The sequence below is a fragment of the Danio rerio genome, chromosome 12 (genome assembly GCF_049306965.1).
Source record: "Danio rerio strain Tuebingen ecotype United States chromosome 12, GRCz12tu, whole genome shotgun sequence".
NCBI lineage: Eukaryota > Metazoa > Chordata > Actinopteri > Cypriniformes > Danionidae > Danio > Danio rerio.
Window position 1 is genome coordinate 21571797 of NC_133187.1, and position 17580 is coordinate 21589376.

General features: G+C 35.3%; 1 protein-coding gene across 4 annotated transcripts in view; it reads left to right on the plus strand.

Annotated features, from left to right (window-relative positions):
* Nucleotides 1–17580, plus strand: part of cpped1 (calcineurin-like phosphoesterase domain containing 1) — a 66638-nt gene that overhangs the window by 28773 nt on the left and 20285 nt on the right. Inside the window, exons 3-5 of one of the 4 annotated variants that reach the window (XR_012387573.1) lie at nucleotides 9013–9435; nucleotides 10002–10148; nucleotides 10519–11827. Coding sequence is in view for 2 of the 4 variants with exons in the window: in NM_001007413.1 (NP_001007414.1) it covers nucleotides 9013–9435 (423 nt within the window). In the remaining 2 variants the exon portion in view is untranslated. 4 annotated transcript variants of the gene reach the window in all.

Sequence of the window (17580 nt, forward strand, 5' to 3'; positions counted from 1 at the left end):
CAGTGTCAACCAATCGCAGCAGACTGTCATCGGTCCAATCAGCGAAGATTAGCTTCGCGCTAAGGAGGGGTTTGGGAACAAATGAATCACTGGACGATTCATACGGGAGTCGCTGGAATAATTAGGGAAAAATAAATGCAGATTATAAGAACATGAAAGTGTTTTTTGACCTTGCATGCATATTAGACTGTTGTTGGAGACCCTTACAACCAAAATATGACCCTATTTCATGTATAACATGGGCTCTGCAAAAAAGCGATTCACACAGCCTTTCCTACTGCAGCAAATTCCACTTTTACTTTTAATAGTTGGTGCCAGTTAATCAGGAACTGACGATTTTGTTCTCTTTGACTCATTGAATGGAAGCGCTGCATTATTCACATGCCTTTTATGCAATATTCCAGTTTTGTGCATTAATTTAATACACATATTTGGATGGAAATAGGAACATGTTAATGTAATGTTAGTTATATTCAAAGGTTACACCGGGCTTGTAATCGTCAACTTGATTTATCATTGATTGACATTCCAGCCCACCATTATCAATGGAACAAGTATTCAAACAAACCTCTATACATATAAAAAGTGACTATGTATTTAACAAATGCTCAGCTGCACAATGCCCAGTCTGAAAGTCTTCAACATTACACACACTACCCATGAAGTATGATGATCTTAAAGTGAATTAAAGTTGGTGTTTGCTAACTGTAATCAAATGAAACAATCAAAGTTTATATTTTAAAATTACTTACATTTTTTAAAAACAAATTTTAGACACAAATACATCCTTTAAATGCAATTTCAGTCCAACCTTGTATTGCACAAGGTCATAAATCAGTCCAACAAAAAAGGTTTTGCACACACAAGCAAGGTTTGCCAACTCTTTCTGGGACATTATCTTTATATTTACAACTCATCCATTTTGCTGTTGCCTCTTCTAATGCTGGAATTCTGTGAAAGCACACCTACGAGCCTCTAAAGCTACATCTAAACACACAGCATCGTCCATGCCAGGATCGCTTAATTGTTCAAACGCAGAGAAACAAAAGGAGTACCATTGTTAGTCACTTTTTTTTATTTATTTACAAAAAGAGTTAGGAGGAGGGCAGAGTCCATGGTTTGCTTGGAGGCAGGCACATAAAATGAGCTAGCTGGCTATGAATAAACCTGTGCAAATTGAACAAACAGGTCATTATTGGCACATAAATACAGTCAGTTTATATATTTATTTTCAAATAAAACCAGCAGGTAGTTTCTTACTCACATTTTTTGGATCCGTATGGACCACAGATTAGCTAAAAACCAATCCCACTAATGTAATTACAGTTTTCAAGTACAAGGAAATTCTGCCAAACATTTCTTTTTGCATTTATTTTAGAAAAACAACATGTTAATGACATGAGGTTGAATAAATTTGGCTGAACTAGTTCTTTGCACCATCGTTGTGCTATTGTATTGGCAGTCCGAGGCATTGAGCAGCCCTGCCAGTCAACATTTCCTTCATTAAACACGTGCTGTGATCTCTTCAAGCCTCATTGGAAGCCAAATCTGATTCTATTTCAGCCATTCAATCTCCTGCGTTCTGCCAGCCGTAATGAACAGTGAGCGGCAGCGTGTTGGACAAGCTAAGTTCTGCACGGTAATTGAAGGGCCGCTTCATGATATCGGCACCGAACCCTTTTGAGCTTTCCGGTTCAAGGACTTCTCCTGGCTGCCAGCGGGAGAGATCATCGAGGGAGGTGATTAGATTTGGAGAGCACTGAACCTGATGCTTTTCTTCAGGGGACTATAAAAACCTTTGCCTGATGCCTGTAGCCTTGCCTGTGCTGTGGTGGGGGACATTTCAGAAGGTGAGATGGAGGTTTTCTTTTCCTTCTGTTTCCCCTTCCACGTACTTTAGAGTTTTAATTGCCGTTGAAAGCGGATAAAAGTGAATTTCTCTGAGGAGCAGCTGCACATCAATGGACTGACCAGAGGGAAATCAGCACTGAAAGAGCCCTCTCTTCTCTGTATGTTTAGCTGATAGAGATCTCTTTTGGGAGTGATTTTAATAGGTTTCTGTGGGATTTGGCACTTCTGGGAGAATGAGGGGAACCTGTTGAGATTGAATGTTATGTAACTTGGAGAAAAGTCTAAATGAGTCTCACATTCAGATATTGGAAATGGGTATTGATCACAAAGTAGGAACAGTAATTAGCCTATTCACACCAGGAGTACTCTTTTTCCTCAAAAAAACTAATAATTGTCTGCTTTTCTTTTTGTGTGTGTATTAAACAGTAAAGATAATTCTGTAGCTTACTACAAAATAAATGTTTTATTGTTTTATTTGTTGTTATTTAGTCACATTTATATAATTTGAAACCTGTGTGACTTTTTTTTTCTTAACAGGAATGTTATGTATTTATATCCCTAAAGATTTGGGACATTCATCCAAATCGTTGAATTCAAGTCTTCCAAACAACAACATGGCCACAGGTGTAAAATCAAACATGCAGATTTCTTCTACAAAGATCTATAAAAGGACAGGTTGTTTTCAGGAGTTCAGTGAATTTAAGCGTGGTACTGTGATCGGATTCCACCTGTATAGTGAGTCCCTTTGTTAAATTTCCACATTATTAAATGTTCCTTAGTCAACTGTTAATGGTAATGGCAACCATAATTTGGTACTGTAGGACATGTACAGTAAAGCAGGCCGCCACTGGACTCTAGAGCAGTGGAGAGGTGTTTCTTGTAGTGAGAAATTATGCTTCTCTGTCTGAAAAATCGGAATGATAAGTCTTTGTTTGAAAATTGACAGAGCAGTACTAACTTGACTGCATTTTGCCAAAGTTTGGTGGGGAGATTATGGTGTGGGGTTTTCAGGGGTTGGGCTTGGCTGTTCTGTTAGTAGTACTATAGACGTCTGTTAGTAACACTTAGTAATTCAGCATATTGAAAAGACATTTTGGACAATTCCATGCTCACACAGCAAAAATGCTTTTCTTACATAGATTTTTTGTCTTGTTTCTAGTCCAAATATCTAAAAATTCTTAAATCAAGAAGAATTTTCAAGACAAGCAAAACACAATGTCTTGTTTTAAGAAATAATATGCCAAAATGAAGTGATTTTTTTCCTTAAAACAAGCAAAAATAACCTGCCAAAGAGTTAAGCGAAATAGGCTTATGTCAAAAAGAAAAACAAGATTATTTTGCTTACCCCATTGGCAGATTATTTTGCTTGTTTTAAGGAAAAGCTCACTTAATATTTGCATACTATTTCTCAAAACAAGAGATTATGTTTTGCTTTCAGAGAAAATGCTTCTGGATATAAGATTTTTTCGACTAAAAACGAGACAAAAAAATCTAAGTGAGTGTGGATCAGTATCCTGCCTTTATGACAACACAATTTAAGTTAAAGAATTTATTATCTAAAATGAACAAAGATAAAACAAAATTGGGAAGCTTTAGGAGGGGGAAAGGCCAAAACGCTAAAAAAAATACACTCTAGCTAGTTAGGGAGTAAAACTAAACTGAAAAAGTAAACTTACATTAACAACAAAAATGTACACAAACTCCCTAACTAAACATAATGAAGAGAAAAAGGGTTTTAGAGATAAAATGTCACCCACCTCTCTACGTTTTCCAACACAAAGTTAAGTTTCAGTGGCAGATTGAAAGCGGTTTTAAATGCTTTACAGATTTTAGTACCTTCAACAAGTTAACGGCAACAGTGACAATACACTTGCACAAAACAGTCAGGCAGAATAGCGACTACACTCTGGAAGCAAGCTTCATTGAGCATGTTTATATGGGCACCAATAATCTGATTTTAATACAATCAAAATAATACTCTGATGAAGAGTTTACTATGTAAACAGAGATTTTTGATTAATTTAATCTGATTAAGGTCATAATCGAACTAAACAGAAATCGAATTAAGATGTGGAGGATGCCAATTTTAGTCACATTATTGAAGTGCAGTACAGACATTGTAAACACATTTATGCAGGACTTTTTATTGTGTTTTGCGACAGGATATTCCATTCACACTGCTGTTTGACAATATTCTCTGCACCTATTGAGAGCCATAGGCACCTACATTGTAAAATGCGGAAGTTTTTTCTTTCTATTCGGCATACGGTAGCAAATTCTATTAAAACAACACTCTTCCACCAGTTTGTGCATCCAATACTTCAGTTTGTCATGCAGGGTAGTTCATTTTGAACAAATCTTTTATGTGACTCGAGAACGAAGAATCCTTTTAGGGTGTGATTCGTCAATTTGCGTATGCGCACATGCTGGTGGAGGAAAAAATTAGTTCATTTTTCAAGTCCTCTACCAGCTTTGAGTCGTTCATTCTTCGCATCAAAGACAGTCATATGCAATTAGAGCTGGAAAAAGATTTGATCTGTTCATTTCTCAAGTCTTCCATTTTGAGTCATCTCTTTATATACTGTCACATGATGAACGAATGACTCAAAAACCCAAAGACTCGAAAGGTGAACTAATCGTGGATGTTTCTGGCTCACACTGTAAGCATTAGTTAAGCTTTTTATTTTTTTATTTTTTTAGTTTCAAAAACAGTTAACAATAGATTGCAAAACCTTAGAACAGTGGTCACCAAACTTGTTCCTGGAGGGCCGGTGTCCTGCAGATTTTATCTCCAACCCTAATCAAACACACCTGAACAAGCTAATCAAGGTCTTACAAGGTATACTTGAAACATCCAGGCAGGTGTGTTGAGGCAAGATTGAGCTAAACCATGCAGGGACACCGGCCCTCCAGGACCAGGATTGGTGACCCCTGCCTTAGAACATTGGGAAAAAAACTGAGATGTTCTTACAATCTGCATAATACATTTTAAAGAAGAGAGAAAAATTAAAACATGTAAAGTAAATAAAGAAAAAAAATAGACCAGAGGGGAAATTATGTAAGGTTATACATTGAAAGCCGTTTTAATTTTTTTCATTTTTGACACAGTCGTTGTCAGGTGAAGAACAACTCAAATTTGAAGACATGGTGAGCAGAGCTAATCATAGATAAAACACCAGGTAAACAATGAAGGATAATTTTCTCTTTCTTAGTATCATTGCATTATACAGAAGTGTTCTAGTTATGACTTGTATGTAGTAGTGTGATCAACGTTTGAGCTAGTTGTAGTTATTTTGACAAATTGAACAAATTGACTCAAGAAAAAAAAGGTTAAAGTAAAAAAACAAAGAATGAAATGCCCGAAATTACATGAAACTCCAAAAGCATGATTTGAATTATTTGCTATACCATGTAAAAGCGCTATACAAATAAAGCTGAATTGAATTGAATTGAATGTACAACAGGATCATGGAAGGAACATTCAAAAAGTATCAAAACTTTTGCAGAAACAAGTTTTACAAAACTCATGTAAACACCCTAATCAAATTATTGTCTTTATCAGATTAAGGAAAATAATTTGATTACTTAGTCACTGACAACATGTTATAGCACATAATTCAATTAAGGTCGCATTTCTTCCAGACCTTTATGTAATTTTGGGTGTTTTGTTTCACTTTTAATTTGTCGACTTTAGCTGCAGTTTGCCACTTTCATTCGAGAACATTTCATGCATGCCCCCTGTGACAAATGAGATATTGGATGCAACTATGAACTGCTGGAAGAGTGTTGTTTTAAGAGAAGATGCTGAATGGAAGAAAAATAAACTCAGCATTTCATGATGCAGGTGTCTGTGGTCTTCACCGACTAGTGCAAAGAATTGTCAAACAGCCGTGTGTGTTTGTGTGGACTATCCCTTCACAAAACGCAGCAAAAAGTCCTTCATAACGGTTATAGTTTGATTAAGGTGTATACATGTCTGTACTGCACTTTAATAATGTGACTAAAATCGGCATACTCAACGTCTTAATTCAATTTCTCTTTAGTTCGATTATGACCTTAATGGGATTAATTTAAAAATCGATGTTTACATGCTAGACTTTTAATCAGAGTATTGTCCTAATCGCATTACAATCAAAGTATTTCTGTCCATGTAAACGTACTGACTGTAGCTTGCAACTGGTCAGCTTTTAAGCTTGCAGGGCAACAAGCAGCAGGCGCAATCAATTAACCTCCGCTCCTCCACACCTAGCTGAGAAACAGGAAACAGAAAGGAGAGAGGGAGGAAAGAAAGCAAACACAACATTAAATTCAAAACACAATGGAATGTTACAGACAGCATGTGAATGAGAATCGCAGCAGTTCAATCACTAATCATGCAGCCCTATAACCTTCCAATGTTTAAAAAGATTTGTCTTGACTATGCTGGTTTTTAATATAAGTGTTTAGGATATACCAATAAGACTCTATTACTGTCTGATGATGGAACAATTCATAATTTTGTTGATTTTGACAGTAGTGATTGATGACTTCCAACAGCACACTTATTTTACTCGCATTGGTTTCTCTATAATAATTTACACTAAATGTAATCCAATTTTTTATTTTTCTTAAACACGTTTTAGTGAGGTGTAGGAAAGGCTTTTAATTCTCTCCATAGACTAAAACCATGGTCTGTTGGTTTAGTTTTCTTTGTCAAGCATTCTCAACAGCACAGTCACTAATGCCAACTCTAATTTCAGCCTCGCTACTCATTGAGTTTCAGATTCACAGCAGGCAATTAGCAAGATGCCCTACTTGTCATATTAGAGGTAACCTAAGGCTGTTATTAACGAGCTTCAAAACTCACTTGACAGTCTGCCTTTACTTTAGAGAAATGTGGTTAGTCTGAATGCTTCCCTATTTTCTGCATGAAACAGAAACTTCATTCTGAATCCTGCACATATTGACTGCTTCAGTATTCTTTTGAAGATGGAAGAAGCCATTGAAGATTGTATTTATATACTATCACATGCCTCATGTCTGGCGCTGCATCTTATTTTCCACTGAAAACTGACTGTTCCTGCTGTGTTTATAGCTGCTGTGTGCCGTATTGCTCCTGGGGATTTAACTGTAGTTTTATTTTTTTCTTCATTTTTACTTTTTTTGGGTTATTTATTTAGTCTTTTTCGCTCCTGTTGTGCACATCTGTGCAAATTGTTCTGATTGGGAAAAGAAAATGATGTTTTAAAATTTTTATAAATTTATTTATATATTGTGTAATATGTTGAAATGAAGGTTTTTATGCATACTGTGTGTCTGTATGTATTTGTTTCAATTTGTGCTAGAATAACTAAATGTAAATAACATTACTAAAAACTTTATAGACACTTTAAAAGTTAAAATGAAAAGGGAAAAAATGTTTTTTGTTTTTTTATTCAGACTAGAATCTTTATACTAAAACAACACAGGCACAAATGTAGACACATTTTAGTATGTTATTTTAAGTAACTAAATTTACTACATTATGTTACAGAAGAGATTGCATCTGTGTGTGCGTGTGTAAATTAGCTAAACTAGTGTTTCTCAATCTTGGTTTTAGGATCATCGATCCTTCCCTGGTTCCTTCTTCTTCATTACTCTCTACCAGACCATGAGAAACTTTTAATACACTTCAGAATGTTCATTCACGGATTTACACAAAGGCATACTAGACACAACATATTACTAGAGAAGTGTCAAGTGTGACAATATATTTATATAAATAAATACAATAACAAATCACACACTAAATTATTTGAATGAAAGATGCTCCCTGCAAACTAATATCAGGGTGGAATATAGAGTCTACTTTGCAGGGCATTTGTTGAATTTGAACAAACATCTGATTTAAAACGATAAACATCTGAAATTTGTAGCATTGACAGGCACAAGGATCGGGATTGAGAACCCCTAAACTAAATAAAAAATAAAACAACACAGATACAGATACAAACAACTTGTGTGTAGCTTGCATTCCTTATATTATGGAGATGAAAATTGCAATACTATTAAATTTAGACTATGTGGGGAAAGATTTTGGTCCCTATAAGGAAAACGGGTCATGGGAACCAAAGGTGGGGATAGAATAAAGAGTCTGTACAATATAAATATATTTTTATCTATGGGAGGTCCCCAAAAAGTGTTTGGTGTGCTTGTATGAGGTTTTTTAGTTTTTTTTTGTTCAACTTCTAAATTATAAAATTAATTAGAAAAGTAAACTGTTGACTTAATTTTTTTAAATGAGTATGAAAACATAAAATCTAAAAATAAAAATATCATTGTGAAACTTGGTGAATCTAGCATGAGTGTATGGGTGTTTCCCAGTGTTGGGTTGCAGCTGGAAGGGCACCCGTTGTTTAAAACATATGCTGAATAAGTTGGCGGCTCGTTCCGCTGTGGTGACCCTTGATCAATAAAGGGACTAAGCTGAAAAGAAAATGAATGAATGAACTTGATGAAAATGTATTTCAATGAAATCAAAAGAATAGTGGGATACGTATTTTAAAATATCCTACTTTATTATTCATCCCGGGCTCATAATGAAAATGTACCACTTCTGGAAAACACCAAATACGTCTCAGGAGCAAAATTGTTTTTATTTATTTATTTTTTTTGCAGTTTTTGTTTTAGCAAATACACTAGAGGCCACTGTGGACGCTTTTTCAGATCTCAAATTTCTCTTGCAAGTGCCATTTGCACCTGCTGTTCTTGCGGAAATTCACCAGAGGCCACAGTCGACTGACTGACTGAATGACTGACCGATCGACTTTCCTAACCCCAACCGATAGTGTTTTCACAAGCACAGGTTGACCCACCCACTAATTTTCCTAAAGCCAACCGACAGTTTTAAAAAGCAATCCAGCCATCAGCCCTCGTCAAATTTTTACCATGTTTTCAGATTTTACCACATTTTTACCGTTATTTACTTTAATTATTTTAATTTAATTTTATTTTTAGGCTTTTGTTTTTGTCTTACCCACTTTTTGGAACAGTTCTTCACTCGAACCTCATTGACGTGTTCAACTTATCTCTGCATCTTAAGTCCACCAATGTACATGGTGAACAACTGGACAAACTGGTAACAGTGTTGACTCTCTTAAGGTTTTCAAACAAGTAAAATCTTCCTTCTTTTACATTTTTCAGGAAGTCCGTTCAGAGAACAGCAGATAAAGGACCTGAAAGATGCCCTGCGAGGCACCGACCCGGACATTCCTCTTGTGTTCGTCAGCGGAAACCACGACCTCGGCAATGCTCCCACTCCAGACACTGTGGAGCAGTTCTGCCACGAATGGGGCGATGATTACTTCAGTTTTTGGGTGGGTGGCGTGCTGTGCCTGGTGTTGAACTCTCAGTTCTTTTTTGACTCATCAGGCTGTCCTGAGTTAATGGAGGCCCATGAGGTCTGGCTGGAGAACCGGTTACAGATGGCAGTTCAGACCCCGTCTCGACATGTGCTTGTCTTCCAGCACATTCCACTCTTCCTTCGCACCCCTGATGAAGAAGACGACTATTTCAACCTGCAGAGGGGGATCAGAGAGCTCTTGATCCAGAGATTCAAACGGGCAGGTGAGAAGAAAGTACTTGAGCCTTTCACATCACACAAAGTGAAGCTGCAAGAGTTCATATGTTAGGGAGGGTTGAAGAGTCTGCAATCTAATTCTGAGCAGGCTTTTTGTTATTTTAAAGGCTGTAAATGTTAAGAAATTAAGTGTATATAAAAAAAAGTTGCCCACTTGATTTTAAGGTAAATTATTTTTTTTTCATCAATAAACTCATAATTTGCTACATATTATTAGTTATTAGGTAGTGCTTACTATAGGTTTATGTATTGGGTAGGTTTAAGGAATAAGATCATGAAGAAAATGTATGGTATTAATAAACAGACAATATCTTAAAGGTGCAGTTGGTGATCTGCAAGAATGCTAATGTTAGCATAATAACTTGTGTCCCTCCCCTGGCGTATTAAAGCCTACTTGAGTCATGAACACATACCAAATAGATGACGATAGACAACCTTATATAACACTGGATCATGTTATTTGCCAGTTATAAAACTTTATGGAGCTGTTTCTCAATATGCGTTTGCAGCGGATTTGCGTCCTCATGTTCTCGTGTAATGTCGTCATCATCAGCTGCCAAAGTTCAGTTCCAATACTCAAGACCGCAAGAACAGAGGACGCGTGAAACTTCCTGGATGTATTCTTGAAATCGAGGATGCAACGATGCAGACTTGAGCACCGAACTCGCTCTGGAAGTCCCAGAATTCATTGCGTCTGGAGGTGGGAAGCGCAGCATTTTATTTAGATTTATTATTAAAGTTTAAAGATATCATTTATTTACCTTGGGAGTATCCCTAAATGAAACAATGAAAGTAAACATTACCATGAACATCTTAATAAAGGAATAAACACATTAAGAGTGTTTGTTTGCTGAAATTCCTATTAAAGTCTGTTTTATTTATATGGTGCAACATATATTTATAATGTTTTATGCAAAATATATATTTTGAAAAAGGGTAAAAACAATAAACCGTTGTATGAATGCTGTAATGTTTAAGTAATTTTTCATTTAAAACGTGTGAAGGTCATGTGACCATCAGGAAGAATGCAGCATCTCTTTTCTCACAGGACGCGTTCTCTGTTCTCGTAGTCTCCTGAGTTCGTTCTTCTGTGGACACCTGGCAAGAGCGGTCTTCAAAAGATTGCAAGTCCGTTCCCTGCGTTCTTGGAATTGAGAAACAGCCAGGCACTTTGTCCAGTTGTTGAAAAGCCAGCAGATGCAGGAATAATATTTCCCCCACACTGGCATTGGGTTAAAGTTGGTTTTATATAAGATCAGAAAAAAGGAGTGCTAAAATCAGAAATATCCCGTCATCGTTTTGTATTAAACTGACATCAAGACGAGAAAATAAGACTTTTTATGTTATATTGTGCTTGATGATCCTCAAGTATATTGCTTGTTTTCAGCTTCTTTTAGTTAAGCCTATTCATAAAAACACACAATCTACATAAGCTTTGCTTGACTAAAATAGTTTTAAAACACACCTGTCTAAAAGTATTACTTTAGCCATGGTGTCATGCTTCTGATCGTGGTTTTGAACTGCATAACGTTATTTGCCTCCAGTGCACTAAAGTAACGATATTGATTCAGAATTTAGAAGAGTTCTGATTCTGCCCTTTTAAAAAACAATCTTTCTTTTCATGGATACAAGGCCACGTTGGAATTTCAGAAAGAATTTCAGGTTGATGCTTGCTGAGTTTACCTGATATCACTCTCTGTTAGCTGTAGTTGTCCATGCTTCTTGTGAATGCACAAATGATGATTCTGTCCATGTGACAAGCTGTGCAGAAATACAAATTTCAATTTGTTGACAGATTTGCTGTCATAATTGAGTTATTTGACGGCCCAACTATTTTTATTAGATTTTTCTATAAACATTTTTAGTCTTATGCCGTACCCAGAATATAAAAATACATATAAATACATTTAGACCATTTACTTTATCCAGTACTGTCGGAATGTGAAGAGAATTTTACCCATTTTAAGACAATCCCCTACTGCACCCTTATTTATAGGCAGGTACACTGAAAAAAATATTCAGTGAAGATGATTTCTTGGATTTACTAAAATAATTATGTTAAGTGGTTGTAAACAATTTATTTGTGCTAAATTGAAACAAAAATATAAGTTGAACATAACTAAATGTAATTTGTTTGTTTAAATTCAACAGATGAATTGTTTGCAACAGTTTTGCATCATTTTATTCAGTAAAATAAGCCACTAGTTAATAGTGAAAATTGATACTTACACTAAAGTAATACCAAAATGTTTTATGTTCTCTAGTTGACAAGAAAAATATATGTTTTTTTTTTTTTAACCAGGTGAAAAAACCCCATTGAAATTAAAATTTCATTTTCAAGGGTGACCTGGCCAAGAGGTCTGCAGCACACGAGTTATGAAAATAATTATAAAAATAAAATAAAGTAAAATAAAATATATAATATAATATAATATAATATAATATAATATAATATAATATAATATAATATAATATAATGTAATATAATATAAAATAAAAGTATAGTTTGGTAATTCAGCCATACCACATTACAATATGTTAAAAATATGACACATTAAAATATGTTATTTTATTTTAATGTGATATGAAAATGAAATAAATAAAACCTAAATGTAAACAATAAATATGACATATTTTTTTTAAATAAAGCCAAATTATAAATAATTACTTACATGTAACAAAATCTAAATGAAATATTCATATAAAAAAAGAAGAAAAGATTTCGCATTTTCACATATAACCACATTAGTAATACTAATTCCAGCATTCTTTCTCAAATATGTATTTTGTTTGTAACTTTAAGGGAGTCGGGTAACAATGGAGAGAGGATCCTCATGCAGCTTTACTTAGAGTAGTCAGATAGGCAATTTTCAAAGACAGGCACAAACACGAACATGCAGGGAAATCTGAAAGCGTCTTTAGGTAACAGGCAGATAGGCGGTCAGCGGGTTAAACAATAAAACAAGGCAAGGGTCAAACACAGAAAGGCAAAACAAGGAAAACACTTTGTGATGAAAACTAAACAAGACTCAGCCTAGTCTGTGTGTGTGCTAGGGGTGTCAAAACAAATTGTTTCTCCGATGCAACGCGATGCAGACGCGGAAAATTCGGTATCAGTTCATTAATAATCATAACCGGTTATTATGTATTGACGTCATTTATCTCCTATGCGCTCTTTCACAAGGAAGGTGAGGGTGGGTATTTACAACACTCAGGAGCCAACTCAGGGCTGGCCTGTGGCATAGGCAGTATAGGCTAATGCTAAGGGCGCTGTACATCCAGGGGGGCACCAGAAATGAGCGTGGTTAAGTTGGTTTTGTTTTCGATATTCTTGACACATTCAGTTATAGCAGTGTGTGAGTAATCAAAGGAGAACTGGTGTGTGTGTGTGTGTGTGTGTGTGTGTGTGTGTGTGTGTGTGTGTGTGTGTGCGTGTGTGCGTGCGTGCGTGCGTGCGTGCGTGCGTGCGTGCGTGCGTGCGTGCGTGCGTGCGTGTGGTGTGCATGGTGCATGACAGGATTTGTGGTTCCTATGATGATAGGTTTGTAGTCCCGGTGATAGTGAATGTTCTCCAGAAATCTATAAGTGTTAGAGCACGACATTGTTATTGTTATGTCTTTTTTTATTGTTTTTTAATCCTTAAAAATATAGTTTTTATTCAGTAGAATTGGTTCTCGTTCCTAAAAAAGGTTCAAATGAAAACATAGGTAAAGAGAAATTAATCAAATAATACAAACATTAAATAAAATTGTTAATATTAATCTTATCATTAATGCACTGTAAAAAATGCAGGGTTTTACACAATTCATTCATGTTGTCACCAACACAAATTAATTTAAGTTAACAAATTTAAGTGTATTGAACATTAAACAATTGAGTCCCCCCTTAAAAAAACTCTCAAATCATGCTGTTTCAGCTTATTTTAAATAAGTAGTTTGAAAAAAGCTGAAAAAATAATTCTTTGAGTGTATGATCTAAATTCATTTTAAATTATTGTATTGAATGGCTATATTTTATTTCTCAATATTTCTGAAATTTCCATTTAATTATCTATTTATTTGGACACAGAATTTCACCAAATTGGTTTAAGAATGCTACAGTAGATGCCATTTATGGCCACATGCTGAAATAATGCCTTTATCTTGCCTGTGGCTGTTTAATTATGCTGTGAGTACCCTGGAGTGCTTTTACCGGATGTATAATAAAAGCTTTACAGAGAAATATGCAAGTTGTCCATACACTTTTTATTATGCGTGTGGACTCACTCTATAAGAGGCATGGGTTAATTATTGATTATAGAACTCAAAGCAGGTCAGAGCGGATATTGTTTTATTTAACAGCTGCTTTGGACACAGCATACATTACTCACTACTGTATTCTCATGTTGGTATCTAATGAGCATTTTTGGGGTTTGCAGTCCCTTCACTTAAATAAAGATTTCCACTATTAATATGCAGAGTCTGAATGCAGTATTAATTTCTACACAAAGATGTTATCAAATGATATGCATCTCTAAACGTGTCCAATTGATTCACTCTCCATTTATTTTCAGGTAAACATCATAGTCATTGTAGCAGAAACCATTAAGAAAAGCTTCTGTGCTCTAAGTAAAAGTAACAAAAAGTAAATCCACTTGGTTGAGGGCTATGTTTGCCATAAGGGAACAATAAATACAGATCTTCCTTTGTTGCAAAGGTTAGTGTTCAGGAGATACAATATGTATTGATCTTTGTATGGCCAGAGACATGCATCATGGTGCATTGATATTGAAAATCAATTTAAAAATGGGCAATGCAAAAAGATGAAATCCCTTTAGTCGTGAAAAAAGTGTTGTCTTTAATATAAGAGACTAGTCATTGCTAGTTTTATGCATGCTGTGTGTTTATGGAAAAGGAATAGTGTGTTGTGCATCCCAGCGGGTTCTCAAAACAGCATCAAAAAAAGCCATATATGCTAATCAATTTGATGGCAAAAACTTGATGTTCATTGGAAATCCACACATCGATGCCCCTTTGACCAGCAAAGTATTATAATATAAAAAATGTTTAAGGTGTTTAAATGTCTTTACTGCACTTCAATAATGTGACAAAAATAATAGCAATAATAATAGCAGTAATAATTTACGGCTTAAAAAATCTTAAATCTACAAAAAAAATTTTGTTGTTGTTCTTATATCCTTTTTTAACAGGCTTTAATTTTTCTTTGTTCATGTAAAGCTACCCAATCTGGACGTTAAAACCCATAAAATCACCAACAATCCATCTCAATAAAACTTTAACTTTTTATTTAAAATTATCATTTATTTACTTTCCTTACAGAAGCATTTAAAATTAAAAGTTATCTATTTATTTACTGCCACGGATACTGACCTGACTTTTAATTTTATTATTAAATTATCATTATTATTATTATTATTATTATTGTAGACTAAAGTAATTGACAGCTACATTTTGTTCTTTTCTTGGTAAGAGTTATAGGGTTTGTGAATGGATATTTGAAAATCAATAAAAAGTATTCAAACTAAATTATTAATATTGTACTATTAAATGTATTAAATTTTAATCGTTTTGATAGGGCTAGTAAAAATCTTTTCTAACTGGAATATTCGAGAAAAAAATAACTTTATTTTTAGCCCTGTATAAGTCTAAAATTTATTTTATAGTGATCTTAAAAATGTCTTAAAAAGTCTTAAATTTAACTTGGTGAAACCTGCAGAAACCCTGCATAGTATCTGGATGCAGCCTTGATGATGAAAGCTGAGACTGCATATCTCAGTGATGCAGGTGAGCGCATTAAAAAGCAATGGATGCAGCTCAGATTGCACTTCACCAGGTCTGCATCCACACCCCTCTCCTAAAATCTGCAAACTCCACATGTCTTAAATCGATTTCTGTTTAGTTCTATTATGACTTTAGAAAAAAATTAAGGTAATTAGCTTACCCAATTCACCTATAGCGCATGTCTTTGGTCTTCTGATTATTGGTGTCCATGTAAACATACTCGTTGGCATAAAAAATGTCAAAAGTCGATTAAATGGTTGTCCTGTAATCGATTTTTGACACCAATGTTAGATGTCAATTTGATGTCGTTTTGACATCAAGATATTCAATTGACACCGAATGTCAATGTCTTCTTTTTTCCATCAAAGTATTCTCTTGGAAATGCTTGGCAGAGAGGGGCTTTTACATGCTTTCAAACCCCATTATCTTCATTTCCATATTCTAATTTCCTCTAATTTTCATGAGGAATGCAAACCTAAGCAATTTGTTTAGAAAAAAAAAAAAAGCCAATCCTCTTGGAGATCAGAGATCACTGTCAGAGGAAAACACAGCCACTGCCCACAAAATCATTTTTCAGGCCTCCTTCAGCTCAAAGATTTAATATCATGCTGCAAATTATATTTGTATGAGTTAAATCGGTTTTTCTAAAAGGGAGTGGGGCTGTGAGAAGAGATTTTTTTTCCTTTTGAGACTTCTTCCTTGCAGGAAAACATGCTGATCATTCCACACGTCTATTAGCTTTGAGGTTTGTACAGTGGGTGGTTTTTGTAATGAATACATGCACAGTTGCTGATATCCAGGGCTGTTTCTGGACCCGTGTTCCTGTGCTGCACTGACACAGTAGTTGGATACTGTTCAACTCTAATGCCCAAATTAGCTGTCTGTACTTTCTATTTGTGAACAGCAATGTTAAGCTAAGGTTTATCCAGATTTCTTTATTATTATTAACTGATTTGAAAGTCTTTTGACATCCTGATATGAATCATTAATTAAATTGATCAACTATTAAATCACTCTTTTCCTTTTTACATTTAGAAAAGAACAGTTACATAGTTACATTAAGCGGTAGCTACTACTTTCTACATAATGTAACTTGTAACTTATCTGACAAGTACACCCCCCCTCCCCCCTGCAATTGCCGTTTGTGTGCATGTGGCTTTGGAGAGACCTTTGAAATAAAATGTGGAATCTTATGCTTTCAAAGCTAGCTTTCTATTGCCTACCCTAGCTTTAATAATAAATAATAGTGTGTAACATCAGGGTTGGGAAACAGGGTAAGCACACCTTTACTGAAACTCGGAATTTACTGATTCTGTGCAGATTTATAGATTGATGAGCGTAGAGATGGTTTGATTCTAGTCAGACCTGCACAGAAGTGTAGAACTTTGCAGAAAGTCCTTGAATACGCACGTGAAAAAATACTATAGTGGTTTATAGTAGATACTATCACAGTATTTTTTAAATAATCTAATAGTAAATTGTATTATACTTTATATAGTCAAAGTCCTATAGAATACACTAGACGTGTCACTCATAAAGTTTTAAATGAGGAAAAATGTAACGGTCAATATGGTGAATGAAGCCCTACCTGCTAGTACAGGTGCCAATCATCAATGGTTATAGACTGGCGTTTCTCTGGGGGAGGGGCTCGGACCAGACATGTGCTTTTACGACAGTTTGGTGGTCAACAAACGCACTGGAATCTCAAAAAAAACAAGAAATATCAACAAAGCTTGAAATTTGTGATTTTAAATTAACCAATTATACTTAAAAATAAAAGAGTCTGTGTGTACGCAGTAAAAAAATCAAACTCTGAATCTCATGCATATTCTCTTTGAACATTCGAATTAACGTAAAACTGAGCGGACGTCTATGAGTGCAAAACCCTATCCTGCTGCCTTCCCCATATAAATATGGTACTGACTCCGGTTGGCAAAACCAAACAAAAAAGCAATGGCAAAAGCAAGCAAGGAGAGAAACTTCACAGAATATGAATTGGAGGTGCTTCTATCAGAGGTAGACCGGAAAAAAAAGAACTATTTTTTGCAAGTTTGTCCTCTTGATTTAATAACAAAAGAAAAAAAATAGAGTGGGAGAGTTTAGCTGATGTGGTTAACGCAGTGGGGTCTGAACATCGAACTGTGAGTGAATTAAAAAAGAAATCGTCTGATGTAAAGGTGCAGGTTAGGAGGAGAACAGCAGCGCACTGTCAAAGGGTGGACCGAACAGGCGGGAAAACAGGGGATGCTGAACTAGAACCCCTTGAGGACAGAGTTACCTCAATTGTGGGCGACACTTTGCTGTCTGGAGTAGTATCCGTGTCTGTGGGAGACACAGATGTATTAGAGGAAC